Here is a 20,793-nt window from a genome sequence, read left to right as displayed (position 1 = left end):
GGTTTCAGCCTAATGATAGAGAAGAAGGTTGAGTAATCACCTTTAACCGCCACAGAAATGATCCTTTAATCAGCATCCTCTGGGTTTATCCTGAGCTGGCACCTGCTGGATGCTGGGAAAGCTCCTCATTTCCAGAGGAATTCCAGCAAAGCCATTCATTGCTGGGGTCTCCACATCTTGGAAAACGCCCCAGGAGGAGGAGACTGAAAGCAGCACTTGAGAAAGGGGAGAGGATGGAGCCTGGTGTTTCTGGGAGCTCCTGAGGCTGCAGGGAGGGCAAAACGGGCAGGAGGCTTTATCCAACGTGCCTGATGACCCCTGGAAGTGGAGTGGAGCAAGGAGGAACTGCAGACAACGCAGCAACTGCACAGACACCCCTGCTGAGCCCTGGGAATTCTCCCAGAGGTGTTTTCCTGCTGGGAAAACGGAGCTGTGGTTCTTTGGGAACCTTTGCCCCGGGCAGGGAAATCTGCTGGGAGCAGCGCTTCGGGATGGAGCAGTTCCCACTCCAGCAGGGGCAGGAAAAGTGAGGAGAGAGGGAAAAAAGCAACTTCCTGAAGGTCATTCAGCCAAGCAGGGATGGGAGGAGGACCCGATGTCCTGGGTGTCCCCAAGCCCAGGGACTTTCCATGGGCTTAGGTAAGACAACAGGAATGACAACAGAGCTGGAAAAGCAATAAAGCTCTAATTCTCAAAATCCCTGCCTGATTTCCCTGGAATCCCCATCCCTTGTGTATACCAGAAGGATGGCTGGGACCTGCCTGGAGAGAGAGAAATCAGGCTCAGCTCAGGCCTTGTCTTTGCCCATCTGGTTTCCAGTTTATTTTGCTTTGGAAGCATTGCTTCCATTTCAGTAAAAGCAAGAAATCCACAAGGAGAAGCTTCTCCAGTTCAGACTTTTTTCTTACCTATGAGTGGGAAAAGGAGCTCTGGATCCAGGAAAATGATTTTCCTATGGGAAAGGGAAGCAGTGTCCAGCACACCCCTCTCTGAAGGAAGCAGGAAAATCATCTCAGTGACTGAAGTTGTGGTGAAGCCACTGCAGGGGAGCGTGACTGACACTTTTCCTGCCCATCCTGAGGACTTCACTGGATAGACAGGGATCAGCCAGGACACAGACTACTCCAAAATCCTGGAAACCTCCCCAAAACCATGGGAAAACATGCTGGGATGGGAGACAGCAAGCACACCTGCAGTGAGGGTGTGATGCCAGCCTGGGGATGGACTCAGCTGATGAGGAATTCCCGTGCAGGAGTGGGCCCTGAGCATCTCCGAGTGCCCTGTGGCAGCACCCAGAAATTCCAGCCCTTCCCGGGATTTCACTGAGGGTTTCCAGCGGCTCAAATCGCCCGGGGACAGGGTTTTGTTGCGTTTTTTGAGGTGTCAGCCCTTCTGAAGGGTTTCAGTGGTGGTTCAAGCCCGCGGCTACAGAGCAGGAGGCTTTGGAAACACCGCCCTAAACTCTCATTCCTTGCAGGGCAGGGGCGGACCCCGCCAGGACTGAGGAATTTAACGGGAATTTGGGGGATTTCGGGGATAGGAATTTAACGGGAATTTGGGAGATTTCGGGGATAGGAATTTGGGAGAATTTGGGGGATTTCGGGGATAGGAATTTAACGGGAATTTGGGGGATTTCGGGGATAGGAATTTAACGGGAATTTGGGGGATTTCGGGGATAGGAATTTAACGGGAATTTGGGGGATTTCGGGGATAGGAATTTAACGGGAATTTGGGAGATTTCGGGGATAGGAATTTAACGGGAATTTGGGAGATTTCGGGGATAGGAATTTAACGGGAATTTGGGAGATTTCGGGGATAGGAATTTAACGGGAATTTGGGAGATTTCGGGGATTTTGCTCCGACACGTCCGGACCGCGGCCCTACAGCGCCCCCTGGCGGCCGCTCCGCAGAACAGCCGCGACCCCCGGGACCAACCCCAGAGACCCCTGGAATAGCCAGGAACAACGGAACCATCGAGATGCCCGAGACCCCCAGGACCCTCAGGACCCCCGAAACCACCGCGACCCCCAGATCTCCTCAGCCGCGTGTGCCCCAGACCCCCGGGACCCCCGGGACCCCCAAAACTCCCGCAACAGCCGCGCCCCCCACAGCCGCACCCTCGTGTGTCTGTGACCCCCCAACTCCTCACACCCACAGCCGAGCTGTGCCCGGCCCCCCGCGTCCCCCTGTAGCACACCTGCACACACGAGTGTGCAAACACTTCAGGTGAACACACCACCCCCACCCCGATAGGTGTGCAAATACCCACACACACCCGTGTCACACACACCCGTGTTACACACACCTGTATCACACACACCTGTGTCACACACACCTGTGTCACACACACCTGTGTCACACACCTGTATCACATACACCTGTGTCACACACACCCGTGTCACACACCTGTCACACACACCTGTGTCACACACACCTGTATCACACACACCTGTGTCACACACACCTGTGTCACACACACCTGTATCACATACACCTGTGTCATACACACCTGTGTCACACACACCCGTGTCACACACCTGTCACACACACCTGTATCACACACACCTGTATCACACACACCTGTATCACACACACCCGTGTCACACACCTGTATCACACACACCTGTGTCACACACCTGTCACACACACCTGTGTCACACACACCTGTATCACACACACCCGTGTCACACACACCCGTGTCACACACACCTGTATCACACACACCTGTGTCACACACACCTGTATCACACACACCTGTGTCACACACCTGTATCACACACACCTGTGTCACACACACCTGTGTCACACACCTGTGTCACACACACCTGTATCACACACACCTGTGTCACACACACCTGTGTTACACACACCTGTATCACACACACCCGTATCACACACACCTGTGTCACACACACTGGTGTCACACACACCCGTGTCACACACCTGTGTCACACACACCTGTGTCACACACACCCGTGTCACACACACCTGTGTTACACACACCCGTGTCACACACACCTGTGTCACACACACCTGTATCACACACACCCGTGTCACACACACCTGTGTCACACACACCTGTATCACACACACCTGTATCACACACACCCGTGTCACACACCTGTATCACACACACCTGTGTCACACACCTGTCACACACACCTGTGTCACACACACCTGTATCACACACACCCGTGTCACACACACCCGTGTCACACACACCTGTATCACACACACCTGTGTCACACACACCTGTATCACACACACCTGTGTCACACACCTGTATCACACACACCTGTGTCACACACACCCGTGTCACACACACCCGTGTCACACACACCTGTATCACACACACCTGTGTCACACACCTGTATCACACACACCTGTGTCACACACACCTGTGTCACACACCTGTGTCACACACACCTGTATCACACACACCTGTGTCACACACACCTGTGTTACACACACCTGTATCACACACACCCGTATCACACACACCTGTGTCACACACACTGGTGTCACACACACCCGTGTCACACACCTGTGTCACACACACCTGTGTCACACACACCCGTGTCACACACACCTGTGTTACACACACCCGTGTCACACACACCTGTGTCACACACACCTGTATCACACACACCCGTGTCACACACACCTGTGTCACACACACCCGTGTCACACACACCTGTGTTACACACACCTGTGTCACACACCTGTGTCACACACACCTGTATCACACACACCCGTGTCACACACACCTGTGTCACACACACCTGTATCACACACACCCGTGTCACACACACCTGTATCACACACACCTGTGTCACACACACCTGTGTCACACACACCTGTATCACACACACCTGTATCACACACACCTGTGTCACACACACCCGTGTCACACACACCCGTGTCACACACACCCGTGTCACACACACCCGTATCACACACACCTGTGTCACACACACCCGTGTCACACACACCTGTCACACACACCTGTGTTACACACACCTGTGTCACACACACCCGTGTCACACACGCATCAGTGTCACACACAAAAATCACTGTCACACACACAAATCACTGTCACACACACCGGTGACACACACACCTGCACAGTCTCAGCTGTGTCACACACACCTGTATCAGTGCACACACACACCTCCAGACACCTGCACACCTGCACACTCTCTGGGGCCCGTGCTGCACAAACACACACACACAGACACACACACAGCCCCGTGAGCACACGTATGCACACACTCATGCTGGAACACACACGCATGCAGGGACACGCACGCTCAGGTGTCCATACACACACGTGGATTTACACACACGTGGATTTGCACACACACACACACGTGTCCATACACACACGTGGATTTGCACACACGTGGATTTGCACACGCACACACACGTGTCCATACACACACGTGGATTTGCACACACGTGGATTTGCACACACACACACACACGTGTCCATACACACACGTGTCCATACACTCACGTGTCCATACACACACATGGATTTGCACACACGTGGATTTGCACACACACACACGTGTCCATACACACACGTGTCCATACACACACGTGGATTTGCACACGCACACACACACGTGTCCATACACACACGTGGATTTGCACACACACACACGTGTCCATACACACACGTGGATTTGCACACACGTGGATTTGCACACGCACACGTGTCCATACACACACGTGTCCATACACTCACGTGTCCATACACACACGTGGATTTGCACACACGTGGATTTGCACACACACACACACGTGTCCATACACACACGTGTCCATACACTCACGTGTCCATACACACACGTGGATTTGCACACACGTGGATTTGCACACACACACACACGTGTCCATACACACACGTGTCCATACACACACGTGTCCATACACACACGTGGATTTGCACACGCACACACACACGTGTCCATACACACACGTGGATTTGCACACACACACACACGTGTCCATACACACACGTGGATTTGCACACACGTGGATTTGCACACGCACACACACGTGTCCATACACACACGTGGATTTGCACACACGTGGATTTGCACACACACACACACACGTGTCCATACACACACGTGTCCATACACTCACGTGTCCATACACACACGTGGATTTGCACACACGTGGATTTGCACACACACACACACGTGTCCATACACACACGTGTCCATACACACACGTGGATTTGCACACACACACACACACGTGTCCATACACACACGTGGATTTGCACACACGTGGATTTGCACACGCACACACACACGTGTCCATACACACACGTGTCCATACACACACGTGGATTTGCACACACACACACACGTGTCCATACACACACGTGGATTTGCACACACGTGGATTTGCACACGCACACACACGTGTCCATACACACACGTGTCCATACACACACGTGGATTTGCACACGCACACACACACGTGTCCATACACACACGTGGATTTGCACACACGTGGATTTGCACACGCACACACACACGTGTCCATACACACACGTGTCCATACACACACGTGGATTTGCACACACACACACACACGTGTCCATACACTCACGTGTCCATACACACACGTGGATTTGCACACACGTGGATTTGCACACACGTGGATTTGCACACACACACACACGTGTCCATACACACACGTGTCCATACACACACGTGGATTTGCACACGCACACACACACGTGTCCATACACACACGTGGATTTGCACACACACACACGTGTCCATACACACACGTGGATTTGCACACACGTGGATTTGCACACGCACACGTGTCCATACACACACGTGTCCATACACTCACGTGTCCATACACACACGTGGATTTGCACACACGTGGATTTGCACACACACACACACGTGTCCATACACACACGTGTCCATACACACACGTGGATTTGCACACACACACACATGTGTCCATACACACACGTGGATTTGCACACACGTGGATTTGCACACACACACACACGTGTCCATACACACACGTGGATTTGCACACACACACACACGTGTCCATACACACACGTGGATTTGCACACACGTGGATTTGCACACGCACACACACACGTGTCCATACACACACGTGGATTTGCACACACACACACACACACGTGTCCATACACACACGTGGATTTGCACACGCACACTCAGGTGCACAGCGCGCACAACCGCGCCCCCCGCACGGACATCACACACTTGACGTCACGCGCTTACGTCACACGCGCGCGCTGGGGGCGGAGCCTCAGCCGGGGCAGGCGGAGCTCCCGGTGAGCGCGGCGCTGCGGGGGCGGGGAGTGGGCGGGGCCTGAGGCTGGGCTGGGCTATCACCGATGGGCGGGGCTTGTTCGGGGCGGGGCCCGGGCTCTGTTCGGGGCGGGGCCCGGGCTCTGTTCGGGGCGGGGCCCGGGCTCTGTTCGGGGCGGGGCCCGGGCTCTGTTCGGGGCGGGGCCCGGGCTCTGTTCGGGGCGGGGCCCGGGCTCTGTTCGGGGCGGGGCCCGGGCTCTGTTCGGGGCGGGGCCCGGGCTCTGTTCGGGGCGGGGCCTGGGGTGGCGGGCGCGGAGTCGTTCCCGTTCCCGGTCCCGTTCCTGTTCCGGCGCCGCCGCTCGGAGCCGCCGCCGGGGCCTCTCCGCCCCGTCCCGTCCGCTGCGGCCCCGCCATGGCCGGGCGCGGCGCCTTCCCGCTCAGCCCGCTGCCCCCCGCCGCCGCCCCGCCGGCCCCGGGGCCCGGCACCGCCCTGCTGCGCGGCCCCAGCCCCGCGCCCGCCGGCGCCCCGGGCTACCGCGCCATGGGCCCGGCCGCCGCGCAGTACCAGGTGAGGCGCCCTGGGGCGGCGGGAGGGGCGCGGGGGGCCCCCAGGGGCCCGGGCCAGCGCCGGGGGGGCCGGCGGGCCCTTCCCGGGGCAGCGCGCCCGGGCCTGGCCGGAACGGGCCCGGGACCCGCGGTGGGGCCGTTCTGCCGCCCTTTTCAGTCGGGACACCTCCCTCTTCCCCTGCTCCCACTTTGTACCCCCAAAACCCGGTAAAAGTTCGGCCGGGCCCGTCCCCTCCCGCAGCGGGTGACTCTAGCCCGGGGCCGGGCCGGGGTCGCTCCCGTGGGGCCGCGAGCCCGATCCGTCTGCGCAGCCTTCCCGTCCCTTTCCCGTCCCTTTCCCGTCCCTTTCCCGTCCCTTTCCCGTCCCTTTCCCGTCCCTTTCCCGTCCCTTTCCCGTCCCTTTCCCGTCCCTTTCCCGTCCCTTTCCCGTCCCTTTCCCGTCCCCCTGCATGGAACACGTTTGTGTCCTTGGCAAAGACGGAGGTAACGCGTGGTGTGCAGGTGTAGCCTCGGTGTAACCCCGGAGTATTCTCGGTGTGTCCTCCGGATGGACGAGGGGTTGGTCAGTGGTGGAAGAGGAGAGCAGGCGCTCGGTAATGTTGGGGAAAGTAAATCAAAACAACGAGCAGCCCTCAAAAAGCACATAAATTCACAGTTTTACAGGCTCACATCTTTTACAAGTAGATCCAGGAAGTGAGAACTGTGTTTACAAGGGCCTGGAGGGACAGGACACAGGGAATGGATTCCCACTGCCGGAGGGCAGGGCTGGATGGGATATTGGGCAGGAATTGTTCCCTGGCAGGGTGGGCAGGCCCTGGCACAGGGTGCCCAGAGCAGCTGGGGCTGCCCCTGGATCCCTGGCAGTGCCCAAGGCCAGGCTGGACATTGGGGCTGGAGCAGCCTGGGACAGTGGGAGGTGTCCCTGCCATGGCTGGGGTGGGAATGGGTGGGATGTAATGTGCCTCCAACCCAAACCATTCCATGTTTCCATGCTATTCCAGCAGAAAGTATATCCTGACACACATTCCTGCTGCCCCTGGCACACCCGGCTTCTCAGTTCACTCCCAAGCTCATGCTGATTATTTTAGGAATGAGTTTTTGGGTGTAAAGCTCAGTTTTCCTGGCAGGCTGGAAATGGAGGAGCCCAGTTGTGCAACACGTTCTCCTGGGCTGCCGCTGCCTCCTCCAGAGCTGTGCCTGATTTGCATGATTTAAAACTCAGGAAATAAACCAAGCTCAGGGAAATTCCAGCTCCTTAGCACAGGAGAAGGAAACAACTTCCTTCTGCAGCCTTCAAAATACCAAAAAATGGTGTTGGAGGCTGAGCTGGCCGAGTGTGAGCTGCTGGTAACTCGAGGCGGGGGCACTGCCTGACCTTCCATGTGCAGGGTGCAAAATCCAGCTGGGAAGCTGGAGCCAGCTGGGAGCAGCCGGGTAAACAGGCTGGCAGATGCTGCTCCCCCAGGGGGACGGCAGCAGGTGTCGGGAGCAGGGGGTGATGGCCCCAGAGTGTCCGGCACAGCAGGATCCAGTCCCAGGACTGGTTTTGAGTGGCCTCTCCCTGAGCCTGGGAAAGGAGAGGATCCAGAGGGTCTGCCCTTTGTTTTGCAATTCCCAGGCTGAGGAAAACAGCCCCTCCCATCCCTGCCAGCCCCCAGGGCTTGGTTCTGTCCCAGTTTTAGGAAGAGCTGCGTTGTTTGGGCACCAGGAGACAGGAGAGGCCCTGGCCAGGCCAGCGAGGGCTTAGGGGCTCTAATCTCGGGATTATTAAACATATGCTCGTCCTTTGGACATCCTTATGTGCCTGCTGGGGATTTCTTGGCAGCCCAGGCAGGGACTCCAGGGGACTCTGTTGGTGGGAGCTGATGTTTCCAGAGCAGACAAGAGCTGGTGCCATGCCTGGAGCAGGAAGATCAGGCGTGGTGAGGAGTGTGGGCAGATCCTTCACCCTGATCCCTCTCCCTGCCCCTGGAGCAGCCAGGATGCCCAGGCTGAGCCCCGGCAGTCAGATTCCATGGAAGCTCAGCAGGAAGGAACCTTCCTGTTTTTTCAGGTGCTGGTTTCAGGTTTAGGAGAGTTTTTCCCAAGTTTTGGGATTAACACCGTGGCCTGTGCAGCATGGATCCATGTAGGATGAGACCTTGGAATTCAACACTCTGGCTTTGCAGTCACCCCCAGCTGATGCTTCCCTGGTGCAGAATTAGGTTAAATACATTAAATGTATTTATTGGCACGTGTTGGGAAGACAGAGCCTGGATTCCCTGGGCCAGGAGGCTGCTGCAGCCGGAGAACTCCCAAGACTGGAAGCAGCTTTGTGATCCTGTCCCTGGGCACATGGCAGTGGGAAGCAAAGTCGTGCTTCATGGAGAAATCCGTGGAGGCAGTGGGATGGAGGAGCTGAAGAAGTGTGGAGTGTTGTGCCAGGTGAAACTCTGCTGGAGAGAGTGTAGTGCGGGAGAAATCCTCTCCTTTGGGAGCAGGCAGAGCAGTGTTGCTGCTCATGGAGCGGTTGGGACTGGCTTGGAGGGGGCCAGGGGACAACAGCCAGGGCTGGAGCTGTTCCAGAAAGCTGCTTGTGCTGGATAACCCCACCCTTCCCGAGGGAGAGGCTTTCCAAGGCAGGTTTCATCAGAGCCGGAGCCTGGAGCTGCTTCCAGCGCTGATCCAAAGCAGATGGACACTGTCCTTTGGAGCAGGGGGAGGAGGGCAGAGCAGAGCTCAGGCACGCTCTGCTGCTCCTGGGAAACGTGACAGTGAAGGGGGAGCAACAACACCTCCAGGGCTGCTGCTCCCTCTCATTCCACAGGGCCTTCCCGGGAGCCCTTGAGGAACTTTCCTTTCCCGGAAAGTTTGGGAACACCACAGGCAGGGTTTGTGCCAGGTCCATCTCTGCTCCTCCCCAGAGCCTCCCGCAGCTCCCAGGAGGAGCCAACACCTTTGTTCCTTGTTCCTGCTGCTGTTGCTGTGACATCTGTATCCCTGTGACCGCTCCTTTCCCTTCTCTGGAACATCCAGGGCTCCAGCTGTGGGCAGGACGGGCAGGTTTGTCCGGCCCACACAGCTCTGCTGCTGCTGGAGACATTCCAGGATGTGTCCTGGGTCTGCTGGGGGCTGTGCCGGTGCTGTGCCCTTCTCCCTTGGATTTACCATGTCCTCATGTCAGCTTTACAGCACAGATGTGGCTCCTGGAGCTCCTGCTGTGTCAAACACAGAGGTTTTCCAAGTGTGGGGGCATTTGGGGGCTTGCAGGGAGCTGCAGCAGAGTTTGCAGCAGCATCTCCATCCCAGCAGCACCTCCCAGCTTAAGGTCTGTGCCAGCACCAGCCCAGGCTCTGCCTGGCACCCTCCCAAGAGGGATTTGCTCACAGATAAGGAGGAACAAAGGGGAAAATCACCCTTTTGGGGTATGTGGGGGGCTCATCTGATCCCGATCCACACAAAGCCCTGTGCAGCAGAGCTCTCCTGGAGCCCAACCTGATGTGGAGCTGGAATCCTCTTTGAACAGGGATTGTTCTGTATCCCGAGGGAAGTGCTGCTGCCTGGGCACGAGGGGAGGAACTTGCAGGAAGAGCTCTAGGTGCTGGGCCAGGCTCTGCTCCAAAGCCCCTGGCGAGGGTGGATGTGAGCTCTGGCTCCCTGATTCCCTGTGCTGGGCTGGATCCTGGAGCAGGACAGGACGGCTGTGGGGAAGAGCCTTCCTTCCTGGCTGGGGAGGTGCAGGGAAGAGCCAGGATCCTGCAAGGGACGTGAAGAGACTCTGGAGCTGTTAGCAGAATTCCTGCTTTGCCTCAAGCTCTGTCTCCAGCCCAGCTTCTTCCAGCAGATCCATTCTGGGATTTATTGCTTCTCTTTTCTGCTACCAGCCCCTGATTTCTGGGCTGCCCTTCCTCAAGAAGGGGCCTTTGGCAGGCTCAGGGGCCGCTGCCACGCCAGCAAACATCCCTCAGGAATGCTTCCAGCCTCCCGTTGGATTCAGGCAGGGCCCATTCCGAGCAGAGCTGCCCCAGGGCCCGTGGCCTGTGCGGTGGCCTGGGCTGAACCCCGAGCACAGCCCCATCCCTGGCAGGGAGCAGGCACGGGCTGTTTGCTGTCCCGCCTGCAGAGCTGGATGGGATCCAGGCTGTGCCTCATGCTCAGCTTGCAGGGTTTGCCCTTTGTCCACTCTGCTGAGGGGAGGGGACAGCGCAGGCCCGGGGGTGGCACAGGGACAGCGGGTGCTGGGCAGGAATGAGCTCCTGCTTGGAGCTGCTTTAATCAAATTTCCTGAGTTTAAGCCCTCTGCATCCTGGGTATTTCCAGGCCTTCCAAAAGGGGCTGGAGACTGGCTTCACCCCGGGGCTGTGGTGCTGCTTCCTGGCTTGGCCGGAGCTTTTGGGCTGGGCTTGTGTGAGAAGGCTTTGGGAGCCTCTGGGGGCAAGCCCCAGGCATCAGTGACTGGTTGAGCCAAGAGGCTTCTCTGTTGCAAATTTGAAAATCCTGAGGGTAAACTGAGAGGGAAAATCTGTGTGGAGGGTTCTGTCCTCCCCTTATGGCTCATCCAGGTGCTCCAGTGTGGGTCCTTGGTGGGCTGGGAGTCGCTCCCCAGGCAGCTGAGCTGTGGCTGATGGTTCTCAGGTGATTTGGGAAGTGATGGTGAAGTTAAAGTGGGACAAATCTGTGTATCCTTGTGCTGAACCTCTCCCTGCTGATGGAATTGTCTCAATGGAGCCCTGGAAGGAGCATCTGGACACACAAGAGACTTTACCCAAGGATGTGGAGCTGTCAAAGACTCTGAAACCTCCAAATCTCTCACTTTGGGGATAGATCCAAAATGTGCTTCATGGAGTGGCAGAGAGAGGGAGGAGAGGCCTCAGGGCTGCCCTGGCCAAAGGACAGGAGCTGGGCATGGCTGGGTCGGTTCCAAGCAGCTCCTGACAGCATTCCCAGGGCAGGGAATGTCTCTGTAGCTGTGGAACCTCCCTGGCCTTCCAGGCCCTGAAAAACACCCAGGGCAGGGTTTCCCTGGGAGCCATTTCCTGCTCCCGGGGGGAATGCAGGCTCTGCTTCCAGCCTGGGCTCTGCACTGAACTGCTCTGGGGGCCCAAGAATTTCAAATTAGAAGTTTTCCAGTTCCTTCTGGGGGTTTCTCTGCTCTCCAGAAGCCCTGGCAGGTGTCAGCACAGGTTTGGGTTTGTTCCACAGTCCTGCTGGAGCTGCAGAGTGACATTTTCTGTGTTTTGTCCTGTTACACAGAGTGTGGGTCTGCCCGGCCCTGCACGATGGAGTTCTTGATAAACAAAAGGAAACTGGGTCCTGGTCTTGTGGTTTTGGCACAAAAAGGTGCTGCTGGCCCTGCTTGCCGTGGGTGCTGCTGCCAGAGTCACGAGGAGCTGCAAAATGGGGCTGAGCAGGAGGAGAGGAACATCTGGGAGGAGGAAAAAGGAGCCTCCTGCCCTGGGGAAGGGCGGGTCAGAGCCCCGGCTCTGGGGTTGCTGCTTCAAAGGCTCTGGAGCCATGTGTGGTTGTGTTTGTTGTGTAACGGGCTCAGCCTGGGGGGGTTTGAGCTTCCACGTGCAGCTAATCCTGGGGCCCTGCTGCTGCCCTGATCCTGCCTGGAACACTGCTGCTCTCGGGATCTGCCACTGGCAGAGGCACCAGGAGCAGCTCAAACTCCTGGGTTTGTGTTTATCAGCTTTTCACGGAGGTGGGGGAGGTTTTTAGGCTTTTTTAGGCTGCAGCTCCATCAAACCAACCCCTGCTACAGCTCTGAGCTGTGGAGGGCAGGCCGGCTGCATCCCATATTCCCAACCCTCTTGCAGCCAGGGTTTGCTCCAGATGTATCCTGTGTGCAGGGAATGAGGTGTTTCCTTGGCTCCCTGCCCTGCAGGGCTGTGGGGATGTCCTGGCACGTCAGGAGCCTGCGGCAGGGCAGAAATGCTGCTCTGCTGGCTCGGTGGCTCTCCCAGCCTCCCACCTTGGCAAGGGGAGCTGAGGATCAAAGGATCCTGGGAAGCTTCTGGATCAGCCCCAAAGTGGGGCAGGGGAGGAGCAGGAGGGGTGGCTGGTGGGTCCTGGGGGGACAAGCTGGTGGCACCAGTGGGTGCTGCCAAATCCATGCTCTGAGGGTACAGAGGGGCTGCCAGGGGCGACCCCTCAGGGCTCTGTTGTGGCTCCCCAATTCCCTGCGTGTCCCTGGAAGGGGAAGGACTGGAGCTGGCTGTGGACACGGGGGAGCTCCTGCCTCCTCCATCCCTCACTTCCTTCCTGCCTGTGGCAGGAAGTGGGATTGCCCTGCTCCCCCTCCCGTGCTGCTTTCCAGAGGAACCCTCGAGGTCCCGGGGCTGGGGACGTTGCAGGCGGTGTCCTCGTGCAGCTGTGGGGTGCTGGCACAGGGCCACCAGCCCAACTTTGGCTGCACAGCTGCCAGGCCAGGCTTCCCTGCCCTCCGTGGCTTCTCCTGTTCCTGCTTTCCCATCACTTCCTGCAGCTCCTGCTGTCATTCCTTGCACCCTCGGGCAGGGCTGGCACCGGAGGGTGGGTGACAGCGGAGGGTGGGTGACAGCGGAGGGTGGGTGACACTGGGGGCTGGGTGACACTGGGGGCTGGGTGACACTGGGGGCTGGGTGACACCGGAGGGTGGCTGGCAGCGTGCTCAGGTCCTGTTTAACCGTGTCCCTGTTTCCCAGCAGCGCCCAGGGATGCCCCCCGGGAGCAGGATGCCCATGGCAGGGCTGCAGGTGGGGCCCCCAGGAGCTCCCCCATACGGAGCAGCGACCCCGCTGAGGCCCGGCCTGCCCCAGGCCATGATGGATCCGTTCAGGAAGCGCCTGCTGACCCCCCAGGCACAGCCACCCATGGCCACCCCCAGGAGAGGGTAAGGGCTGGGGTCCCATCCCGGAGCGATTCCCGTGGGAGGACGGCAGGTCCTGCTGGGTGCCGGCTGCACTTTGTAAAATCACAGAATGGGTGGGTGGAAGGACCTTAAAGCCCATCCTGTCCCACCCTGGGGCACCTTCTGCTTTCCCGGGGTGCTCTGAGCTCCAGGAAGCTGCATCCCTGCTTCTCAATGGATCCACCTTGTGTTTCACCTCGTGTTTTCCATCTGAGCTGAGCCAGGAGCTGCTTTGTTCAAACCAGGCACAATAATTCAGTCCCAACAGGATCTTCTGCTGGGAAACTTCTCCAGAGCACAGGAGAGGCCTGTTTTGGAAATACCTATATAAATAATATAAAAATGTAGATATCAATGAGATGTCACTGCAGACCCAGAGCTGTACAAAGGTGGCTGTAATTCCATTCGGGACAGGGATCCCAGGGCTGTGTCTAGTCAATGTTTGACTCTCTTTAAGACCCCAAAGCCTCTCCAGGTCCCACTCAAGTGTGTCACAAGTGTCACATCATGCATGTCACATGTTGCATCCTGTCCTGCTGCAGAGGAGGCGACCATCAGGGTTTTCCTCCAGCCTGGCACCGGCCAGAGCTCGGGAATGGGATGTTTTGGGCCAGAGGCAGAGATCCCTCAGAACTGGCAGTTTCCCCTCACTCTGATCTCCACATCAAAGAGCCTCGTGGGGTCCCCAGCAGCAGCTCCTGGGGGTCTTCCTCATCCTCCCAGGGGTCCCTGATGGCTCTGTCAGGCCCAGATGTGGCTGGAAGTGTGGGATGGGGCTGGCAGATTTTAGGGATGCTCCCTGGAGCTGCAGTCAGAGCAGGACTCTTTGCTTGGGCTCTGCCAGCAGCTCCTTGCTGGTTCACAGCCCTGCTGATCCCTCTCTGTGAGGGCTTTTTGGTTCCTAGAATGTGTGGGCAGGATCCCTTGGTGCTTGTGGATGCTCAGGTCCCATTCCCTTCCCCGGTAGCTCCATTGGCTCCCTGATCCCTCCTGGGGCATCCCAGCTCTGCACAGCTGGAGCGAGCAGGGGATTGGGGACAGGGACAGCCCGGCACCCACGGGAACATCCGAGCCACCCCGGCTGGGGATCAGCCAGGCTCAGCTGGCTGGGCATTCCCTGCTCCCAGATCAAGGGATTAGGAGCTGCAGCTGCTCTGGGGTGTCCAGACCCTGCGGGCAGGAGGGGTTGGATGGGGCAGGAATTGCTCCAAAGCGGGGCTCTCACCTCTCCTTGAGTGTTCTCCTGGACCCCTCCCGTGTGATCCTGCTGCTCCACATGCGGCTGGAGAAACAGGAATTCCCTGTGCTGCCCTGTCTCCCATGCAGGAAAACAGCAGGAGAGCATTCCCTGCTATGCTGGGCACTGGGATGGGCTCAGGATGATGGGAATCTGCAGTGGGCAGGATTGAATCCAACTGAGCTGGATTTTCCCAGGATTTCAGCCCCACCACAGCAGGGTTTAGTTTGAGCTGGGTTTAAGAGAGTTCCTGGCAGTGGCTTTGGTTTGGAGCACTGGGAGAATGGGATGGCTGCTTTCAGCGGGGAAATTTGGGAATTCTGTCCTGCAGCCCTGGCTTTGCCTTGTTACCACCTCCACTTGCTCCAGGATTTCCTGGATTTCCTGGATTTCCTTCCCTGGTGTCAGGTTCCAACATCCAACACCTTCCCCCCAGGAATATCCTGGGTGGGAATGGACCCCCAGTCCAACCCTGGCCCTGCCCAGACACCCAGCAATCCCAGCCTGTTCATCCCTGGAACGCTGTCCAAAGGCTCCTGGAGCTCTGGCAGCATCAGGACCATTCCCTGGGGAGCCTGGGCAGTGCCAGCACCTCTGGGGGAAGAGTCTTTCCCAATATCCATCCCCCCAGGGGGCAGCAGCAGGATGTCCTGGGGGAGCTGTAACTGTTCCGTTTGCCAGGGTGAAGAGGAGGAAGATGGCTGACAAGGTGCTGCCACAGAGGGTGAGTGTCACCTCAGCCCAGGGGACAGAGCTGAGCTGCTGCAGGGGATGGGGGGTCCCCACACAGGGAGGATCTCCCCGAGTTCCCTCCTGCCCACTGGGAATTTCTGTTCAATCCCAACCCACCCTGGAATGTTTCTGTCTCTCCCTCTGGTGTGACAGGAGAGGGTTGCACTGGGTTGGACTCTGAGCAAGTGAGGAGCAGGAATGGGGTGGGATGGAGTTCTCAGAAGGTCCCTAAGAGTCCCTCTGGAGATTCCAGGGTTCCATTCCATGCTGGGACATCAGGAATGCTGCTGGGAGCAGTGACAGGCTCCAGACTGGTTTGGGCAGAGCTTTGCAGGACTCCAGGCTGGGTTTAAATTAAGAACTGGGTGCTGGACTCATCACCTGGTGTCTCCCTGGCTGCTGGGGCTGGGGGGGTCCAGCCCGTCCCGGCACACCAGGATTGACCATTCCCATGTCCAGATCCGGGAGCTGGTCCCAGAATCCCAGGCCTACATGGACCTCCTGGCCTTCGAGCGCAAGCTGGACCAAACCATTGCTCGGAAGAGGATGGAGATCCAGGAGGCCATCAAGAAACCCCTGACAGTGAGTGGGGGGCTGGAAATCATGGATTCATGGAATCACAGGGTCCTTAAGGTTGCAAAAATTCTCTTAAGGTCATCAAGTCCAACCATCACCCTAAGCCATATCCCCAGGTGGAATATCCAGACGTTTCTGGGACACTTCCAGGGATGGGGGATTCCACCTCTGCCCAGAGCAGCACATTCCAATGTTTTACAGCCCTTTCCATGGATAAATTTTCCCCAGTATCCAATCTGAACTTCCCCTGAGGCCATTTCCTCTCACCCTGACATGGAGATGGGTGCTGCAGTCCCCTCTCACTCCATCCTCCCCTCTCTCCATTCCCATTCCACAGCAAAAGCGGAAGCTCAGGATTTACATCTCCAACACTTTCACCCCGGCCAAGGAGGAAGGAGAGGGCGGGGAGCGTGTGGCCTCCTGGGAGCTCCGTGTGGAGGGGAAGCTGCTGGAGGATGTGAGGATCCAGCAGGGGTGGCAGGAGGAACTGTGGTCCATCAGGAGCATCCAGGAGGGAGGGAGGGAGGGAGGAGCTGCTCGGTTGGGATCCAGGAGGGCTGGAATGGGGTGGTGGGAGGAGCTGATCCATAGGGATCATCCAGGAGGGGTGAGGAGCTGCTCCATCAGGACTCAGGAGGGATAAATGATGGTGGGAGGAGCAGCACTGGTCCATAATAATCCAAGATAGATGAGGAGGTGGTGAGAGCACTAGTCCATAAGGATCCAGGAGGGAAGGAGTGCTGGTGGGAGGAGCTGGTCCATCAGGATCATCCAGGAGGGATGAGGTGGTGGGAGGAGGAGCACTGGTCCACGAGGAGGTGCTGGGGCAGCCCCCGCCCTGCTCTGGGGCTGGGTTTGGGATCAGGAATCTCTGCTGCCCTGTCTGCAGCCCAGCAAGCAGAAGAGGAAGTTCTCCTCTTTCTTCAAGAGCCTTGTGATCGAGCTGGACAAGGAGCTCTACGGGCCGGACAATCACCTGGTGGAGGTGAGGTGGGAGGGATCCCAGGGGAAATGGGATCTCGGGTCCCTCTGGGTGCTCAGCTCCCAGCCCAGGGCCTGTCCTGCTGCGAGAGAGACCTGGGCAGGATTTTGGGACAGGGGACAGTGCCAGGCCCTCTGTGGGGGGACCATGCTCTCCTGCTTTCCTGGCTCAAGTTCAGTGATGTGTTTTGTTCCGTGGCAGAGCTCAGCTCTGAGCCCTCAGCTGAGCCCAGGTGTTCAGCCAGAGCTGGAGCTGTTCTGGGGGCAGGGAGGTGGCTCCAGGGGCAGCTATCCCACCCAGCCTGGCACAGAGGGGTCCCCATGTGGGTGCTGATCCCACAGGAGGGTCATCCCAGTGCCAAGTGGGAAGGAGGATTTGCCCTCCTGCCTGTCCCTCAGCTGGAGGGTCCTTGGGAGGTTTAAGCCGTGCCTGGGAGAGGGATCAGATCTTTCCTGGGTGCTCCTGCCTGGAGCTCCCTTTGCACCCAGCTCGTGCTTTTGCCCCAGAAGAGTCTGTGGAGAGCCCAGATCCCCTTCTGGTTGGGTTGGGAGCAGCTCTGATGCACATTCCCTGCAGGATTGATCCAGAGGCTGTGGGAGTCCTGCACCCCAAGCACTCGGGGCTGGAACTGCCCCAGCCCATCCCAGTGCTGGAGCACATCCCGGGATGGGACAGACTGGGAGAGCTCTGAGCTGCCACCCCTGGGGTCAGGAGCTGCCAGGGCGTGCCCCAGGCTGTGTGGCTGTGCCAGCCCTGCCCAGAGCCCCAGGCCAGCTCTGCAGACAGGCCCTGCTGGCAGCTGGCTCCCGTGGCCTGAGCGCTGTCCCCATTGTCCCCGCAGTGGCACCGGATGCCCACGACCCAGGAGACCGACGGCTTCCAGGTGAAGCGTCCTGGGGATGTCAACGTGAAGTGCACCCTGCTGCTCATGCTGGACCACCAGGTACGGCCTGGGGCCACCTGGGGGGCAGCCAGGGGTGGGGATGGGCTGGGACAGGGCTTTGGATGAGGGTTTGGGCATGCAGGGGGAGCTCCGGGCAGGGACCTGCAGTGACACAGGGGCTGTGGGGGACACTCCCGAGGGCCAGACAGACCCCACCTTCTTCTTTGGGCAGCAGGAGAAACTTCTGTGTGGAAGGGAGTTAAAAACTGGGACAGGGCCTTGGATGAGGGTTTGGGGGATGCAGGGTTCAAAGGTGCACAGGGAGCTCTGAGCATGCAGTGCCACAGGGGCTGTGGGGGACACTCACAAGTGTCTCTTCTCCAAGCAGCAGGAGGAATTTCTCCATGGAAAGAGAGCTAAAAACTGAGACAGGCTGCCCAGAGAGTGGTGGAGTCCCCATCCCTTCAGCTGTCCAGGAGCAGCTGGGCACACCCCTCTGGGCTGGGGGACAGGACAGGGATGGCTCAGGGGTTGGGCTTTGCTCTGGGAGGGCTTTTCCATCCCCACTGAGTCCATGGCTGACCCTGGCTGTCCCTGCAGCCCCCCCAGTACAAGCTGGACCCACGGCTGGCTCGGCTGCTGGGGGTGCACACCCAGACCAGGGCCAGCATCATGCAGGCCCTGTGGCTCTACATCAAACACAACAAACTGCAGGACAGCCATGAGAAGGAGTTCATCAACTGCAACCGCTACTTCCGCCAGGTACCTGCACATTCCCACCTCATACAGCTGGGAGAAGTCTCTGCCCAGCTCCCACCGCCCCTCCAGACTCTGGTTGTGCCCCTTCCCTGGGCTCTGCCTTGCACCACCAGCTTGGGGATGCCCCACCTGACTGCACAGGTGAGGGGAGACCCTGCCATGGGTGCCAAAGGCTCTGCTTTGTCCCCCAGATCTTCAACTGTGTCCGCATGCGCTTCTCCGAGATCCCCATGAAGCTGGCAGGGCTCCTGCAGCACCCGGACCCCATCATCATCAACCACACCATCAGGTGGGGGCACAGTGTGGGCACAGTCCCTGAGGGGCTCTGGGCTGGGCAGTGCCTCCAGGGCTGGGGGGCTCCATGGGATGGGGTGGGGGGGGCTCCATGGGATGGGGCTGGGGGGCACCATGGGATGGGCTGTGCCTCCAGGGTGGGCTCCATGGGCTGGGGGCACCAGAGGTTTTGAGGTCTCCACCCTGAAGGACCAGCACAAGTCACCTGGGAGGGGAAGAACCACTGAATTTGAGGTTTCTTGGGACGTGGATGTTGCTGTCAGGGTCCATCCACCCCCAAGTCAGGTGGGGGCTCAGCAAGTCCCCCCAACCCCATTCCCCCAGTGTGGACCCCAATGACCAGAAGAAGACAGCCTGCTACGACATCGACGTGGAGGTGGACGATCCCCTCAAAGCCCAGATGAGCAATTTCCTGGCTTCCACCACCAACCAGCAGGAAATCGCCTCCCTGGATGCCAAGGTGGGAGGGGACACAGGGGCCAGCCCTGCAGGCAGGGACAGCCATGTCCTGTGGGGAGACACAGCTCATCTGACCCCTGCCACCTCCCCAGATCCACGAGACCATCGAGTCCATCAATCAGCTGAAGACACAGAGGGATTTCATGCTGAGCTTCAGCAACAACCCCCAGGATTTCATACAGGAATGGATCAAATCCCAGAGGAGGGACCTCAAGGTAAAGGGGAACAATTGCTGCCGAGGTTTAGGTTGGATATTGGGGGAAAATTTCTTTATGGAAGGGGTTGTCCAGCACTGGCACAGCTGCCTGGGGCAGTGGTGGAGTCCCCATCCTTGGAGGACTGGATGTGGCCCTTGGGGACATGGGTCATTGGTGAACATGGTGTTGGGGTAAGGGCTTTTCCAACCTTAACAATTCCATGATTCTGGAGCCCTGGGGCTGGGAGGGGTCTGGGTCCATCCTGGAGCTCAGGGAGGGGTTTTGATCCCTCGTGGAGCTCACGCCCGGTGCCCCATCCCGTTTGGGTCAGATCATCACGGATGTGATCGGGAACCCCGAGGAGGAGCGGCGGGCCGAGTTTTACCAACAGCCCTGGGCGCAGGAGGCCGTGGGCAGGCACATCTTTGCCAAGGTGAGCTCGGGGGTGGGGACGGGCTTGGGATGGCAGTGACAGGTCCCTGGGACCCCGGGCAGTGTCCCCTGTCCCTCCGTGACCGCCGCGGTGTCCCCAGGTCCAGCAGCGCCGGCAGGAACTGGAACAAGTGCTCGGGATCCGCCTCACTTAAGGCGGGCGGGGCCGGGGGCCGCTCCCGCCCCGCTGCCCGAGCCGGACGGTACCGACTGGAAGCCACAGCACTTGCACAAACCCGATGTGCCTGGAGGGATGGGAGCCCCCCCCGGGGCTCCCCGGGCCGAGCACAGCGGGGTCCCAGCTCCCCCCAGGCCCCCGCAGCGCCTCCTCCGCTTTGCATCGCGCCCTCCCCGCGCAGCCCCCGCGGCTCTCCCGCTCCCAGAGCCCCTCCGGGAGCCGGGGAGCGCTGCCCGGGCCCGGGGAGGAGCTGCCAGCCCCACCCCGAGCCCAGCCCGCCCCGCCCTGCCCCTCTTCAACCAA

At 58.7% G+C, this 20,793-nt stretch overlaps 1 protein-coding gene across 2 annotated transcripts; it reads left to right on the top strand.

The window, feature by feature from the left end:
* Positions 1-6,735: 6,735 nt before the first annotated feature.
* Positions 6,736-20,758, top strand: SMARCD2 (SWI/SNF related BAF chromatin remodeling complex subunit D2). Of its 2 annotated transcripts, none has more exons than XM_014261105.2 (13): positions 6,736-6,891; positions 13,559-13,743; positions 15,680-15,722; positions 16,190-16,312; positions 16,644-16,763; positions 17,196-17,291; positions 18,130-18,231; positions 18,772-18,933; positions 19,122-19,219; positions 19,549-19,684; positions 19,776-19,898; positions 20,212-20,313; positions 20,414-20,758. In XM_014261105.2, the coding sequence occupies exons 1-13, from the start codon at positions 6,736-6,738 to the stop codon at positions 20,465-20,467; spliced, it is 1,500 nt and encodes a 499-aa protein (XP_014116580.2). In that variant the 3' UTR covers positions 20,468-20,758. The 2 variants fall into 2 exon arrangements, with proteins under 2 accessions (XP_014116580.2, XP_014116579.2); XM_014261104.2 differs by having other exon boundaries at positions 13,556-13,743.
* The last annotated feature ends 35 nt before the right edge of the window (positions 20,759-20,793 follow it).

This window comes from Pseudopodoces humilis, chromosome 29 (assembly GCF_049639895.1).
Source record: "Pseudopodoces humilis isolate 2021_Gansu_Grassland_sample_001 chromosome 29, ASM4963989v1, whole genome shotgun sequence".
Lineage (NCBI taxonomy): Eukaryota > Metazoa > Chordata > Aves > Passeriformes > Paridae > Pseudopodoces > Pseudopodoces humilis.
The sequence above is the reverse complement of the archived record's forward strand: the minus strand, read 5'-3'. Positions and strand labels throughout refer to the sequence as shown.

Bases quoted from the DNA above. Each gene is read 5' to 3' on its own strand.
- SMARCD2 (XM_014261104.2), top strand. From the start codon at position 6,736: ATGGCCGGGCGCGGCGCCTTCCCGCTCAGCCCGCTGCCCCCCGCCGCC. The intron at 16,764-17,195 runs GTGAGGATCCAG...CCCTGTCTGCAG, and splicing joins AGGGGAAGCTGCTGGAGGAT to CCCAGCAAGCAGAAGAGGAA. The intron at 18,934-19,121 runs GTACCTGCACAT...TTTGTCCCCCAG, and splicing joins GCAACCGCTACTTCCGCCAG to ATCTTCAACTGTGTCCGCAT.